Below are 16401 nucleotides of genomic sequence, written 5' to 3' on the forward strand. Positions count from 1 at the left end.
GCATACCATTGCAGGACCCTGGGGGATAATGTTTATTAAATTCCTCAAAAAGAATCTCAGGATGGACGGAGGAGGGGGATGGTGTTGTGGGGGCAATATTCAGAAAAGCACAGTCTTAACTGCTTAGGCTCAGTGGATAAAGCGTGGACCTATATACTGAAGGGCCCTGGGTTTGATTCTGATGAAAGGCACATACTTCAGGCTCAATCCCCTGCCCTTGTCGGGAGGCAACCAGTGGATGTATGTCTCTCTCACATCGATGTTTCTCTCTCTGTGTCTCTCCCTCTCCCTTCTACGCTCTCTAAAAATCAATGGGGAAAAAATGTCCTTGTTTGAGGATTAACAAAAATAAAAAATATAAATAATAAAAATTCTATACAGAGGCCAGTGACCATTTCAAAATTTTTACTCCTGCCTAGCCAGCATGGCTCAGTGGTTGAGTGTCAGCTTATGGAACAGGTCACGGTTCAATTCCTGGTCAGGGCACATGCCCAGGTTGTGGGCTCGATCCCCAGTGTGGACCGTGCAGGAAGCAGCCCATCAATTATTCTCTCTCATCATTGATGTTTGTATCTCTCCCTCTCCCTCTCTGAAATCAATAAAAATATTTTAAAAACACTTTTACTCCTGCTATGCCAGGGAGAGGCCCTAGAATTGCATCTCTGTGCACTCATATTTCATTCTTCCTGTGGAGATGCTGTCTCAGTCATTACTCAGATCATAAAGGCTGTAGTACATTTTCAGATTCCTAAAAGGAACATGATTCCAAAGGCTCTTCTACTCAGATTTGCAATGGTGGTAAAGGTTCATACAAATTCCTGGAAATGGAAATTTCCATGGATAGCAAAATATTTACCTGGAAAGTTTAGTATATCTATAAAGCTAAAGCTAGAGTTGGATTCTAGTCATTTAGAAATAATATTGCAGTTTGGCAAACACACCAGCTTTCTAATTATTGACTTTTTTTTTTTCTTTCAATTATCCCTTGAAAATTTTAGAACGTACCAAGTGAGGGAATATGAGAGTCCAAAAATGTATAGAGAACACAGGCTCTTTCTATTCCAGGTTAATTTCACAGTCTGAATTGTTGACACTCACCCCCCCCCCCCCCCAGAACCCCAGAGCTTCATGCGTGTTCACTCTCCCCACGGTGCACTAATGGGGAAGAGTTTACCTCACACTGAGAATTTCAGCTCCTAGCTGGGAAAGGGGAGGACAGGAGTGTTAAGATCCTGTTGCCATAGCAACCCAGCGCTCCATGTAATCCATCCCCCTTCCTTTGGCTAGCCAAGCTCAGTAATTCTGTGAACAGAGCAACACCACATTCCCAGTCAGAGAATCACTACTACCAACAGTCATTTTGTGGGAGAAAGGGGAAAACAGTCCTAGAAGATGGGAGAGAGAGGGAGAGAGGGGGAGAGAGGGGGGGAGAGAGAGAGAGAGAGAGAGAGAGAGAGAGAGAGAGAGAGAGAATGATTGTGGTAGTAACGCTGGGATAAATTGACCATCTCTATACCTACACTTAAGGCATTTGCAAGAAGGGGAAAGGATGAGTCAGAGAGACCTGGAGCTCCCTCTAGAGGCAACCCCTATTAAAGGTTAAATGAGCTAGCTCTAGCTGGTTTGGATCAGTGGATAGAGCCTCAGCCTGCAGACTGAAGGGTCCCGGGTTCAGTTCTGGTCAAGGGTACATGCCCAGATTGCAGATTCGATCTCCAGTAGGGGGCATGCAGGAGGCAGCCGGTCAATGATTCTCTCTCATCATTGATGTTTCTCTCTCTCTCCCTCTCTCTCTCTCTCTCTCTCTCTCTCTCTCTCTCCCCCTCTCTCTCTCCCTCTCCCTCCCTCTCTCTCTCTCCTCCCATCCCTCCCTCTCTCCCTCCCTCTTCCTTTCCCTCTGAAATCAATAAAAATATAAAATAAAATAAAAAACAAGGTTAAATGAGCTGTCGTTGAGATGGTTTAGCTCGGTGCCTGTAACTGAGTTAATAGAGTCCAGTAGATACTAATACTAATGCTGGGCACTGGGCATGTAAAATAACATCCTGGTCCTCAACATAAGCACAGTCCAATACAGAAGGCACACATAAGAAAATAGCTTCAATGCAGTGTTGCAAGTACTGTATCTCACATGTGTATTTATGTATTTATCATTTTACAAAGTACTCGAGGCTACTTAGAAAATTACAATATACAAAGGGATAAAATGTACAAGTTAGAGAATCAGAACAATGTGAAAAATGATCAGGTGTATAATTATGTCTTTGATAAGATTAACATGTGAAATCTATGTGACTCGATCATATTAGATGTCCTTCATGAACCATAACTTTGACTTTGAGTTTCTGAGTTATCAAAGCAATGAAGAGTGAATGGTCAGTTAAAAAAAATCATAGTGTCAATAAGATTTAAAAAAAACTAGGTGTTTGGTAATACATCACTTTTTAAAAAAATACAAAGAACAATAAATGTCTTCTGGTTGTTGTTTATTAAAAGGAAAGAGTGGTGTGATGAGCAATGTCTTCAACAACAGCCCTTAGTAGATAAAGTGCCAGTTTCACTTGGCTGGACGCCTGTCAGTACTGAAAGTTGGCATGATGTCATAATGCAGGTCAGCAAGAGCAACCTGTCTGGAGCCAGGAGATCTCATTCAAGTTATTTTATGGCATGGATCTACCTATTGGAGGGTAGGCAAAATGTACACCACCAGGGAATAGTTAGACTAAATGTCCTCTATTCATGCAGTTTTGCACAACTAGATTTTAATAAAAATGGACCTACCATGCTCGCTGGCCAACAGAGATATTCTATATGGCTGAGTAGGAGCAGATCCATATACTTTAACCTTACACCAATCAAAGGTTATAATCAAGGTTTTCTCTTATAAATTAAATACACATTTGGATATATGTAGAAGTCAGAGCTAAACATATTTATTTTGGAATTGTGAGCATATAGGTCATAAGAATGGATAGTATCACTCAAGGAGAGAGGGGTGATTTTTAAAAAAGAGGAATGAGGTGATAGAAAAGAGAACATATTTGCAAGAAGTGTTTGATTCCAGACAAAGAGCCAAGAAGCAGTGTTGAGGCAATCTATACTCCTGAATATGGTTCGTTGACTGCTCGGCTCTCAGGAAAAATATTCTTGATGAGCTAGAGTCTCTGCCCTAGGGGAATTGAATTTATTGCCAAATTTGCCAACCTAAGAGCTGCAAAGCAATTGGACAGCAGGATAGTCAGATCTGCAAATATTCTCTCTCCTCCCCTCCCTACTTCTCCCCTATTCTCCCTCTCGCTCTTTTTTTTCTCCCTCTCCCGCTCAATGAGAAAAATCCCTTCTGTTCTGATTGAAAAAGGGTCCTAGAAACATTTTAATCAATAAATTATTCATGCAATAGTACAGCAAAGATTGTATTAAAGGAAAATTTTTATTTTATGCTCAAAGCAACTTCATTTTGTAACATGACCAATATTAGAGAAATTCAGGTAATAATTTGTAAAATGACTCAAATTCAGCTCTAAATATTGTTTCCAAGCTTAAAATATGATGGTTGTTTCCCAATGTTATCTGTAAAATAACAAAGGAAAAGAAATATGGACATATAGATACACTCTTATCTGTCACACACACCACCTAAAAAGCAAAGAATTGTTTTTGCTTGGCACATTTGTGAGAAAGAGATAAAGGAATGTACAGGGTGTTTTAAATGATTTCTTTAAAAGATGCACATTCATCCACAGTTTCCAGAAGGGCTATGTGCATGTTCCGTCTGGAAAGAGAACAAGTGAGGATGAAGAGACCATAACTGTTTCTTGCCAATAAAGGGTTGCCATGGAGAAGATGGATTGAATTCCTGCTTCCAGGTTAAAATAGGAGAAAGACTGAGGGAAGTTGGAGACCTACTATGAGGAGAGCTTCTCACGGTGTGGACCCCCAAAGATGGGATGAGCTGCCTTGTCTGGCAGTGAGTTCTTCATCCACGTGCTAGTCAGATGGGGCGGTTGTAGAGCAACCCGAGTGTTAGGGACGCAGTGGCTTGGCTGTGAATCCTACACCAGAGTGAGCATCAGAGTCTCCTGGGGAGCTCTTAAACTGTAGACCCTTTCGAGCATTTATCTTGTCTCTCTTGTAGTAATCAAAAGGAAATTTCTCCTTATTAAGATGCTATAGTTAGTGCATGAAAAAAAGGAATGATGGAAATATTACCATTGTACTACTTCTAATGAATTAGTGGATCTGTGTAATTAATGATGGCAGCCATTAATTAAAAAGAGTGACAACTAGGATCATGTACCTCCTGATGAAAGTACACATCAGTGCCTGACCGGTGTGGCTCAGTGATTGAGCATCAACCTATGACCCAGGAGGTCACATTCGGTTCTGGATCAGGGCACATGCCTGGGTTGTGGCCTCTATCCCCAGTGTAGGGTGTGCAGGAGGCAGCCAATCAATGATTCTCTCTCATCTTTGATGTTTCTATCTCTCTCTCCCACTTCCTTCCTCTCTGAAATCAATAAAAATATTTTTAAAAAAAGTATACATCACCTGTGAAGTACACCTCCAGAAAGTCAATACCTAATCTAACCTTGCCTCTAGCCTCCCCCCTAACTACCAATTGAATTAAATATGAGGGTCATGGAATATATTAAATGAAACTATGGAAATTTCATCAGCAGAATCCAGGATGCAGGAAACAGCTAATTACTTCAACAAATAAATTATAAGATGTCAAAAAAAAGAGCAGGAAAGGGGGAACCTACAAATTAAGAAGACTTAGGAGACATATCAAACAAGTAAAATATATAGGCCTTATTTTATTCTGATTTGTTGTTTTTAAAAATTTATTTCAAAATTATGAGATAATGTGCCAAAATGTTCTTAGTGCAGGGATTTGGTGTGTTGGAAGGAGGGTGATTAGCATGATGCTGTGTTTAAAAAAATTTCCTTGTGGCATTCTAAGCTTATGCCTAAGAACAAAACCCATTTCAGGTTGGCAGAAATTGCTCACTCCCTTCTGAAGCTGGCACCATACGACACGCAGACGATGGAGAGCCGGGGGCTTCGACGCTACATCATGGAGATGCTACCAATTACCGACTGGACAGCCGAGGCAGTGAGGCCGGCCCTTATCCTCATTTTAAAGAGATTGGATAGAATGTTCAACAAAATTCATAAGATGCCTACTTTGAGGTGAGGAGACCTCCTACTCAGCTGTTGATACTGCAATCCTCAAAGTTAGGCTTTGTCCATTTTTAAGGTGTTGGATCAATCTGGAGTTGAAGGATTGGCTTGAAAGTTTTCTTTTGGAATATGTGCATAACTAATTAGATTTATGAATGCATAAGTAGCAGGGTCTATATTTTAAGAAATAACATTTTCAAAATATATATATTTGTCATGAAAATTCTTGTTGTTTCTAAGCTGACACACATAGGAATTTGATGTGTATCCTTCAGTTACTTTTGAAGTAAAGCAGGATATGCCTTGTAAATAAACAACTAAGGAAAGAAGAAAAATTAATTTGATGTTCAAAAAAATACTGGATTTAACATGATATTTTAGGTACCAGTGTAGAGAAAAGCCAAGCTTTACAATAATAGGCAACCAGCAGCTTTAAAAAATCCTAGGATTGATCACAAATACCTACTTTTTAACTTTTCGCCTAATTCAGGGCTACTCAATGGACATTATTACCACCTAATCTCCGTTCAGTGGCCTGAAATGCCCTTTGGTAGCCTTCCTGTGAGCAGATGCCTCTGACCCAGTCCACCTGAGATCTGAGCGCAGCGTGGACACGTATAGCCATAGTGAGCAGATAGCTCGATTGATAATGCGAATGAACCCTCTAACTTGGAATTTTCAAGTTTGGGTTAGTGAGTATATTTTCTGTCCCTTTAAACCAAATCCAAAATTAGTGCAATTCTTGCCTCGAGAGTTTGTAGCACTTAGTGTTCAGTGTGTCAGAGCTTTTCCAGGTTTTAGCCTGTGCTCTTCTTCATTCATGCAGCCACAGAAATTATTGAATTTATTTTAAGAAAGAAATAGAAAGATTTTACTCTAATAATGAATGGTTGTTCCTATATTAGCTCATGATGATGAATGCCTATGCATTATATTATCAGTGGCATGAAAATACTTGTCTTTAAAGCACTCCTATTTTCTTTAGTGGTCCCAATAGAACACTTGTGCCTATTGGCAAATGACCAAAGTCTTATAAGTCCTACAAGAGTGTATCAAATAAATTATTTTTCTTAAATAATTTTTTATCTAACGATGTTAAACATACCCATAGGCTGACTCATTTGTCCTATAACTAAACCAATTATTAAATACATCATGCTTCATAAAAGTAGATTTCTGGATTAATGCTTAGACTTGGTCAATTATAGGCAGTCTTCTTGGGGTGCATGCAGTGAATTTGGGATTGCCTTGGACTTAATTTCTTCAGGTGATCTCAATTCAACAAGAGTAATGTTGATTGAACCTGACCTGTAAGTTACTCAGACATCATAAATGTCAATATCTTCCCATTTATGAACATTTCCATTTTGTCATTGCAGATACCTCATTTTGGTAAGAAATGTAAGCCTAGAAATTATATCCAGGATAATATTTGGAAATAGTATTGATAGCAGTAAAGCCCAACCTGTTTATTTGTTATGGCAATTGCAGACTGAACTGACTTTTATTACTGAAAATCCTGTGTTCATTTAATTGGGTTATGTATACTACCTTTAATATTACCAAAGTAAGTAGCCAAAAAGTATCATTTCTTAGGGCAAGAAAGAATACTTTTAAAATAAACTATTTTACTCTAATGTGACCTTTTTTGGCAGGAGTTAGGCCATAAAAGTTCAAGTAAGAGTAGTCTGGTTGGAAAGCTGATGAGATCAACTGTACTCTGCTAGAGAGATTTCAGAAATGCAACCTGGGGCCAGATGAGTTCTGTTGAGGGTAATTACCCCTGTGATGGTTTCCTAAAATGGTAGTCTCCTACCCTCTCTTCAAAGTAAAAATAGGGAACTACAAATGCAACCCATTCATCATCTCTGTCTTTTTCTTCGATAGATTTTGTCTCATTAGTCAAGTGGGGCAGGAGTGCCTCTGCCACGTTTTCAGTATCTCCTTCCCTTCCCAGTGTGCTCTGTGCTTTTGGAACAACTGGGTAAACTTCATCCCATGTGAAGTGCTTTGTTGTCTCAGACACCCATCCCGTCTTAGATGGCGTCAGAATCACTGTCTCATTCACCTGTTTCAGACTGTCCCCAGAAGGGAGCCACGCTGCTAATGGCTCCTGTATTGTATTCCAGGCGACAGGTTGAGTGGGAGCCTGCCAGCAATTTGATTGAAGGGGTTTGTTTGACACTGCAGAGGCAGCCAATCATATCCTTCCTGCCTCACCTTAGGTCACTGATCAATGTCTGTGTCAATCTGGTGAGTAGCCAAGTGGCAATCTTATGAAATTTTGCACAATTTAACTCTGCTATTGACTTCTCTGAATTGAAGATTTACAGGTCAACCACTTTGTGCCCCTACCTACCCATGAAAACAGACGGCTCAGGTGACACTGAAAATAGTGAGGTACCTTTCAAGGTGGTGCGTGGGGAGATGCAGGGGCCCGTCCTGACACAGATGGGATTTTGGCGTGCTGCTTCCCACACACTACTTTGACAGTTCACCTCTTCAAGTTGCGCTGAGAGTTGAGGGCTGCCAGTTGGAGAGTGGGGTGGCGGAGACCACACGATTGGCTGGAAATTGAGATAGCCTGGGGTGGGCGAGTTTCAAATACTAAGAGGATTTTTTTTTCTTTTTTTCGTGCAAAATGACGCTCTGAGTTGGCCAGTCTAGGATTTATGTGAAGAAAAACAAATTTTGTATTATTTATGTAATATCTAGAGTCGGGTCCTGACAAGGTTTTGTACGATGTGGAAACCATGTTAGAGCATTTCATTGAATGGGATCTGCTGCTTAACTAGTTGAGCAATAAGTCTGTAGCTGGAATGCCTAGTGCAACTAGAGCTCTTGCCATCCTCATTGTTGTCAGTACTTGCTCCATCAAAAAAATGTTGACTGCATTCCTTTGAATCCACAAGTAAGTATGTCCAGTCTCCTGATTAGAATAGTTTTGGGACTCATCTCTCATTATTTACATAGTTAGCTGTAAACAACATTCTACAAAACCTTGGCTGAATCCAGTGTTATGTTTGAGCTGACTCCAGACATTACATGCCTTCAGAAGAAGGCAACAAGAACAGATTGAAAGTAACATGCCCAACCTTCAAATTATTATTATTATTGAATGACACTCCCTTACAATGGTTGCATGAAATTGCAATAGCCAAGGCTGGTCATGTGCTCTGTTTGTATTTCAGGTGATGGGAGTGGTAGGACCTTCCAGTGTTGCTGATGGATTACCCCTTCTTCATCTCAGCCCTTATCTCTCACCACCTCTGCCCTTCAGCACAGCTGTTGTCCGGCTTGTAGCATTGCAGATACAGGTGTGACTGCCTTACCTGTTTGTCACGCTCATTAAGTTGCTGGTCGAGGCACCAGATCATGGTGTTCTCTTTTTGTTTTCTGCAAAGGCTGGGCAAAATCTGTGAAACAGAAGTGTGAACATCTCCAAACTTTTACAGTTTGGAGTCTCAGCCCTGAGCTTGGCCCTAAGTTGTGCTTCTGTAATTCTTCTTGAGATCTCAAAAATAGCAGAGTCGTTCAGTCCTACCATAACCTCAGGAACCACTTCAGTCATTTAAAATGTTGCATATACCATAGGAAAATAATAGTTCTCAGATAATCAGCACACAATTATTAATTAAAAGAGAGTAATATTCAAAGTCTGGTTTTAAATTGTTTGTAGAAAGAATGGCAATATACAGTTCTTTCAAATGTTATTACTAGACTTTGAATATTTTAATTTTCTTTAATGATTGTGGATTGACTATTCTGGGTACTTTTTTTCATTCTCCCAGCTATTTTATTTCTTAAAATTAGAATAATCATTCCCAAGGCAAATCATTCCCAAGTGCAGAATGCAAATTCTCCTGCCTCTTTCTGTGTGTCTGATGTTTGTGACTGATAAATCTTGGGAAGTATACTACTGATGTAAATGGATAACTGACCCATTCATTGTCTGACAGCCATGCTTCGTGGGCTATCAGCCAGAGAATGGGAAGATGATAGAAAAGAAATTAAGCAAGGACTGTGGCTCCCATGCAGAGGGAAACAATGAAATCCCTAAAGTGATACACTTCAATAATTTGGGTACAGAGATCATTTCTTTCTTTCTGTATTACCTACTGCCTCCTGGCTTGGAGAAGGCCTTATGCAGGGGTCAGAGGACTTTTAAATGACTTCCAAGTGGATCCGGGGGCAAGTTCTCATTTTCTTCCTTTCCTTTTGTCCTGAAATTATTTATTGGCGGACCCATGGAGAAAACGAATGGGGAAATATGGTTGTTTTGTAGCAGACCATAATTTTTCACTTAATATTCAAGACGTTATTGCTTTTTAGGTATATAGCTCTCAGTTATGCCAAGCAAATAATGGTAAAGTATCAGTTTTGAGTGAATCTTGGGTGCTGCACAGATGACAATTGAACTCAGTTTACAGGAGCAACCACCAGCGAGTCACCATCTCGGTCATGCTGCATTAAAACAAACATGAGCATGGGGGTCAATTAATCTCTTTTTCTATCATTGCTGCACAGGCTTTAAAAGAAGATTTCCCTTTAAGCCATGTGATCTCCCCATTCACCAATCAAGAGCGAAGGGAAGGGATGCTTTTAAACCTACTCATCCCATTTGTGCTCACAGTAGGATCTGGAAGCAAAGGTCTGATTAATTTAACTAAAGGAAATTTATCATTGTTTCGTTGTCTTAAATGTCAGGTTTTATTTCTCTTTCTTTTTCCCAAAAAGGCCATCACTGAAGTCGATCTGAATGATTTAAACAGGTTACCTTAGGAAACAGATTTTCCTTCATTTTCAATTTAGCTACCCTGGGTCAAGACTTTCTCTGCTCCATTTCTTAGAAGATCAGTTGTATTCAAAATCATTTCAGTACAGCAAAAATCAGGAGACCATTGTTTCAATTAAGAAAATGGTATTAATTAAAGTACAGTATTATATGAATTGACAGATGAACGGGCCATGTAACCTACTGCCACTGGGGTTAGTGTAATCCTGCCACTGCCATTAAATTCCAATATAGTTTCATCACTCGTCCTTCTTGGGAGGATTTTTCTTTTAGGAAAGTTTATATCAAATGTAAAGACTGTACATTATGAGTATTTGAGCAGAAAAAGGAAAGGCGATTGGAATGGTAAGCAGGAGATTTGGCTAAGAGCACAAGCCCTTGGGCGCTGACCATGGAGCAAACAGTACCAGGAACACTTGTCCATAGGGGAAGCTGTACTTTGTGGGGAAAGACCCGCATTTCTAGTTTGGAATTGGACAGAGAGCTGAGTTGTTCTGTGTCTGATGTGGGAAGTCTACCTCGTGACTTGCTTTTCTTTCCACTTCCCTTCCCCGAACTCTGCCCCTCAGATAGCCCGTGGCTGGAGCAGCCCGAGGTGCAGCTGCTACTGCAGACAGTCATCAACGTGCTCCTGCCTCCGCGGATCATCAGCACGTCCAGGAGCAAGAACTTCATGTTGGAGAGCTCCCCCGCTCACTGCTCCACCCCGGGGGACGTCGGGAAAGACCTGCGCAGGGAAGGGCTGGCAGAGTCCACCAGCCAAGCTGCGTACCTAGGTGGGTTCTTTCTCCATCTCCCCTCTTTTCTCTCTCTGTAGATACACAGGTGTATGTAGAGGTATGTATGCAGGTGTATGTAAATGAATATACATACCTACTTAGCTACCATCCACTTTGACTCAAAAAATATATATTTTTAAAGGCCTCCATCAGGAAAGTACTGAAAGACTCCACTTGAGCAAGCAAGAAGCACCACCCTTGCAAAAGAGCCTGGTTTCTGTCAATAAACACATGTCCAAAAACAGTCTGTTCATATCTGTGAGGCCTAAATCGCTTGGTCATTTCTGTGAGAGCGTCTGGGCCTGTAAGGAAGGCTTCTGCAGTGAGAATTCCTCCTTGTTGACTAAGCATGAGATCGCTAATGAGGCTATCATCCCTAACTGTTATCAGATCGCGGCTCAGCCTCGTGTGGGAGGACACTGCATTGCACAGCTCGTGGGATGTATTGGTCTGTCAGCTGTGTGAATGGAGCCCCTAGAGTTGGGCAGCCGACATCCTGCACAGCAAGACATATGGCCTTGCCGTATATTGTGCCTCCTACTAGCTGTTTCTCTTCCCTTACAATATGGTCTTAAATCTCTATCTTGATCTTCACTCCAGTGATCTTGCTCTCCCGTAAGCTTGCTAATTCCCTTCCCCTCCACTCCTGCTTTCCCATCACCCTGCCCCTGCCTTTCACGTGGTCCTGACCCATGCATTACTGGAAAGCCACTCTCTGGCCCTGAATAACCTAAGCCAGGGGGGAAAGACCACTCTTGCCACAGCACTGAGAATCAGGGGCATGCCAGCAGAAAATCACAAAAGGAGGAAGCTAAGTAAATCTTGTCTGACATTTTCAATTCATCAAAGCAGGTCTTGGTGAGGAGAATAAGATGGACACATACACCTGTAAAACCAGGTGCTTGCTGTTGGGAATGTGTGCGGTGTATGGACTGCATTATGAAGGGGTGTATTTGAAAATGATGTGATTGACAATGAGAATTTAAAAAGGGGTAAAAACGGAAGATGCGTGTGCATAAGCCCTACCCACGTGGGGCTTGGCTGCCAGAGGCATGAGAATACAGGGTTCGGGTAAACTCCGGACTCTGGGACAAAGCCCTGTGTGAGGTCTGGGATTATAGAGAGGATGTGGAGAAAGAGGGCTTCACGTCTAAGATGAGGATAGCAGAAAACGCTTAAGTGACTCTTAGTTCTCTCCAGTTTCTACCTTTTTAATGAAGGCCGCTCCTGCGGTCATTCCGCCAAGCTACTGGAGCTATATTTTAAATTCATTTTTACATTTATTTGAGCATTACTGTGCACTCAGAGGTGTTTTCTATTCTTCACATTATCATCACGTTGCACCCTCATAACAACTCTAAGAAGCCAGTGTGTCATTTTAGGGATAAAGAGGCTAAAGGCCCAGAAAGATTGAGTCACTTACCTAAAGCCTCACAGTTAAGGAGTGGCAGGTCCAAATTGCAAGTCCAGGCCATCTAGCAGCAGAGTTCCTGCTCCTGAGCCCTTTGCTATTCTGTTTGCGTGTTGAGCTGATGGAGGAGAAGGTGGAAGTGGAATGGCAGAAGCCCAGAAAAGGCCAGCGGGAACACAGCAGTAGAAATGTCACCAGGATCAGGGTAGGAGAAGAGCAGGGTTGCTTTTTGATCGTTTGTTTGTTTAGTTGCAGGAGGAGAGGAATTGAGATGAGTGGTTGCTGTGAAAAGTGAGATTTTGAAGAGGGTGGTGGGTAAAGAAGAATCTTACAATATCTCACTCTGTTACATAGCATGGTTTTCTCCTGGAAATGCCCTAAATAGGTGGGAAAGGTGTGTGTGACTCTTGAGGACTTTAGGGAGTTAATATCTATGTGTCTTTTAGTTGCTGAGATGGGCTTTCAGTCATGATCAAGAAGGCCCAGGGCCCCTTGACAGCCCCATGGCAGACTCAGGGGGGAGGGCTGTGGCCAACCAAGCTCCCACCAATCTTTGATTTCTTTATAGCATCCTGGTTGGTCCTGACACACTGGGAATTCCCCTTTCTGTGTGTGTGTGGGGGGGGGGGGGGGATGGAGTGGGGAGTAGATTATGACATGGCTTCCAAAATCTGAAAAAGAAGAGATATTGTGAAAGAAACCCAACAGAGCTTAGTAATAGTCCTGATGCACAATATGGAGGTGGGGCGGTGGGGGGGGAGGGGACGACAGATAGGGAGGAGGGGTAGTTTTTGTTGTTGTTTTTCAATCTGGAAGGATATATTCCAACACACCTACTGGTTACCCCCTAGAGAGCAGTTCAGGGTGGGGTCCAAAAGAGAGCTGAGGGGAAGGACTTTTTTGTTTTTGGCTTTGTGCATTTCTGCATGGTTTGATGTTACTTTTAATAACAAGAATATATTATTTCTATGCTTAAAAGGAAAATACTTTAGAACACTCATGTTTTAGTTTAGGATGTGGGTGATATGCTGGTATTACCAGAAAGCCACCACCATGACCAAATGTTTGGAAAGCAAAATAGTGTCCACACATCATGTGTAGAACACATTTCCCTTTCAATTCTACAAACTGCTTTGCAATGTCTTTTTCAAAAATAGTACTTAAATGCCCCTAAGAAAGATATCTGTGCTCTCCGATTGAGAATGAAAACATGTCTACCACACAAATGTTTGTCTTCGTGTCAGAACACTCTCACTCTTTCAGGGGTATGTGTAGGTTTTGGGAATCATGGAGAGAGTTTGGAAATTTAGAAACATCCTGATGCATAGCGGGCGGTGGGCTGGGCAGCTGGGGGCGGGCAGGGCTCCTCCGAAGCTCCAGACCAAGGCTCCGTCTTCTCTCTCCCTGCTGTGAAGCTCTCAAGGTGATTCTCGTCTGCTTCGAGAGGCAGCTCGGGAGCCAGTGGTACTGGCTGAGCCTCCAGGTGAAGGAGATGGCCCTGCGGAAGGTGGGAGGCCTGGCCCTGTGGGACTTCCTGGACTTCATCGTGCGGACCCGAATACCCATCTTCGTGCTCCTGCGCCCGTTCATCCAGTGCAAGGTGCGCTGCATGCGTCTCCTTCCAGGAGTGGCAGCCCCAGGAGTGAGCTGCTCTCCCGACTCAGGGCCACAGCAGCGATGTTCATGGAGGAACCATAGCTAGTTAGCAGGACCTGTTAAGATCACGCTGGGGGAGGAAACGGCTCAAAAGTGTAGCCCAGAGGATCAGATTTCATGTTAGAAGAATCTTCACAGCCTATAGAACTTTGCTTCCTCCCCATTCACTTCCTCCCTGCCCCCTTCCTGCTCCCCCCAAAAAAATTGACCCTGAGGAGTGATCTAGAAAATGTTCTTTCTTTAGTGGCAGGACTGAGGTCTGATTTTAAATAAACAGAGAGAGATGTGATAGTTAAAGCATGTTTGTCCTCTGAGACCCTCACTATTCTATTCCATTTTATTCCTTTCTTCTTTTTTTTTTAACCTTTTATTCTTCTCATGCCCCGATTTCCTGGGGCAGTGATTCAAAGCAATGTATTGATTAAGCACGTCAACACTGTCCTATAAACTTCATATGGATAACCTTAGTTAACCCTCACGACCAACTATGAAATAAGTGCAATGATTAGCCCATTTAACAGATGGGGAAATTGAGGCCCTGAGCATCTCCGCCTTCCTTCCAGCTTCTGGCCCAACCAGCGGAGAATCACGACGAGCTTTCTGCCCGGCAGCACATTGCTGACCAGCTGGAGCGGCGCTTCATCCCCCGCCCTCTGTGCAAGAGCTCCCTCATCGCCGAGTTCAACAATGAGCTGAAAATTCTGAAGGAGGCAGTTCACAGTGGGTCAGGTGCGTGTGCATGGGTTTGGCCAATAAAGATGCCACTCTTCGGGTCGCTGCTCTCTTCGGAACCATTTGGGTTAGCCATTTCGGAACACTGACAGATTTGCCTATGCGATCATTGGCAACAACAAAACCAATCAAAGGGACATCATCGGTTTTATTGTACTCCTTTTCTAAACGTTGTTTGCGATATTTATTTCAGTAGGTAAGCTTCTTTTTTTTTCTTTCTTTTTCTTTTTTTTTTTTAGTTTAACTGGGGAAAATATATTTTAAGTGTGTGCCTTCATTTCCTTTTTGGAAAGGAGAAGGGGGACTCACATGCATTGAGCATCTATTCTATGGTAGATTATTTCATAGGTGTTATTTCATTTAATCCACACAAATACCTACAAGATGTCTAACTGAGAGTCCACTTATAGCATGAGGAAGCAGACTGATAAAGGATCAGTAACTTACATGCCAGTGACAACAGGGAGGGGACTTAAAGCCAGGTCTGCAGGATTGATTAGAAAGCCTCGAACCCTTCACCAACTGAAGGGAGAGAGGGTTGAATCAGAGCTGGCAGACGAGGAGATACTTCCTTTATATTTTTCAAAGTATTTTCTTTGGGAATACATTGCTTGCTTTTTTATAACAATGATGAACAACAGATTACGGAGGAAGAAAAATAAATCATCTGCCATTAGAGGGCAGTCCATACCCATAAGTGGAATATTCTGTGTGTGGCTTTTTTATTGTTGCTTGCAAAGTGTTAAAGACAAAAATTTTGACAAGTACAATCTTGGAGAAATTTCCACAGAGCCATTCAAATATTCTGCTTTATAATAAAAGAATCTGACATAGAACCTTGGGGGGTATTTTATAAATTGTAATTTCCAGAAAAGGAGAATAAGAGAACGGTTTGATTATATATTCTGATTTTTTTTTTTTTTTTTTTTTTTTGGTAAGGTTTCCATCAGACAACACATTTATTACTTTCAGATGCTTGTGTCAGGTGAGGTATGTTTCTCAGTAAAATCTGCCAGGTTGGAAGCTACAATTCGTGTCAAAATTAATTTGCATTCTACCAGCCTTGGAAAATGAAATTGAAAAACACTAAGAGAGGAAGCAATGTCAAAGCATTTCACATTGTTGGTAATTTCATGCTCCCACCAGGAAACTATTCAGTTTATAACAGTGGCCAATTCTAACTTTTCACTTTAAAAAATAAATGTTCTCACTTCCCATTTGCTACTTTGTCTTAAAGGTCATTCATCTGGGACACACCATTTAACTGACTTTTCTTAAAAAATACAAGTGCTCAGGGAGGAGTGTGAAGCAAACACTTGTTTTCAAGATCCTCACCAAGGATTTCCTTTGGTCTCCCCGCCCGCTAGCCTACCAGGGCAAGACATCCATCAGCACCGTGGGCACCTCCACCTCTGCCTACCGCCTGAGCCTGGCCACCATGTCCCGCTCCAACACAGGCACCGGCACCGTCTGGGAGCAGGACAGCGAGCCATCCCAGCAGGCCTCGCAGGACACCCTGAGCCGGACCGATGAGGAAGATGAGGAAAGTAGGTCGCCCCACAGAAGCCGGCAGGTGGGGGGACGGGGGTAGGGGGAGAAGGCAGGGGGCAGGAGGTGACACAACTTGGCCATGCCAGTGTGGGCTTGAGAAGGATTTCTGCCTTTCCAACCCTTGTCAGTTCTGACCCCCTGGTCATTTTCACAACAAGGTTTTAAAATGGAACTGTAGCTGATTCCATGATTCCTACAGCCTGCTCTTCTTACAAATTTCTTGATGTACTTGATCATCTGGGAGGAATTCAGGCAAAAAGTAAATCTTTGCTTTGAGCTTATATATTCAGCTG

The 16401-nt window shown here is 42.2% G+C and overlaps 1 protein-coding gene across 1 annotated transcript in view; it reads left to right on the forward strand.

The window, feature by feature from the left end:
• The window catches only part of UNC80 (unc-80 homolog, NALCN channel complex subunit), a 170622-nt gene that overhangs the window by 138438 nt on the left and 15783 nt on the right, over nucleotides 1–16401 (forward strand). The window contains exons 52-59 of the mRNA XM_036319079.1: nucleotides 4993–5193; nucleotides 7314–7437; nucleotides 8376–8501; nucleotides 9712–9835; nucleotides 10549–10755; nucleotides 13585–13769; nucleotides 14389–14554; nucleotides 15925–16104. Of these exons, the coding sequence (XP_036174972.1) occupies nucleotides 4993–5193; nucleotides 7314–7437; nucleotides 8376–8501; nucleotides 9712–9835; nucleotides 10549–10755; nucleotides 13585–13769; nucleotides 14389–14554; nucleotides 15925–16104 (1313 nt within the window). The remainder of the gene's footprint in view (nucleotides 1–4992; nucleotides 5194–7313; nucleotides 7438–8375; nucleotides 8502–9711; nucleotides 9836–10548; nucleotides 10756–13584; nucleotides 13770–14388; nucleotides 14555–15924; nucleotides 16105–16401) is intronic.

The sequence above is a fragment of the Myotis myotis genome, unplaced genomic scaffold (assembly GCF_014108235.1).
Source record: "Myotis myotis isolate mMyoMyo1 unplaced genomic scaffold, mMyoMyo1.p scaffold_m19_p_8, whole genome shotgun sequence".
Lineage (NCBI taxonomy): Eukaryota > Metazoa > Chordata > Mammalia > Chiroptera > Vespertilionidae > Myotis > Myotis myotis.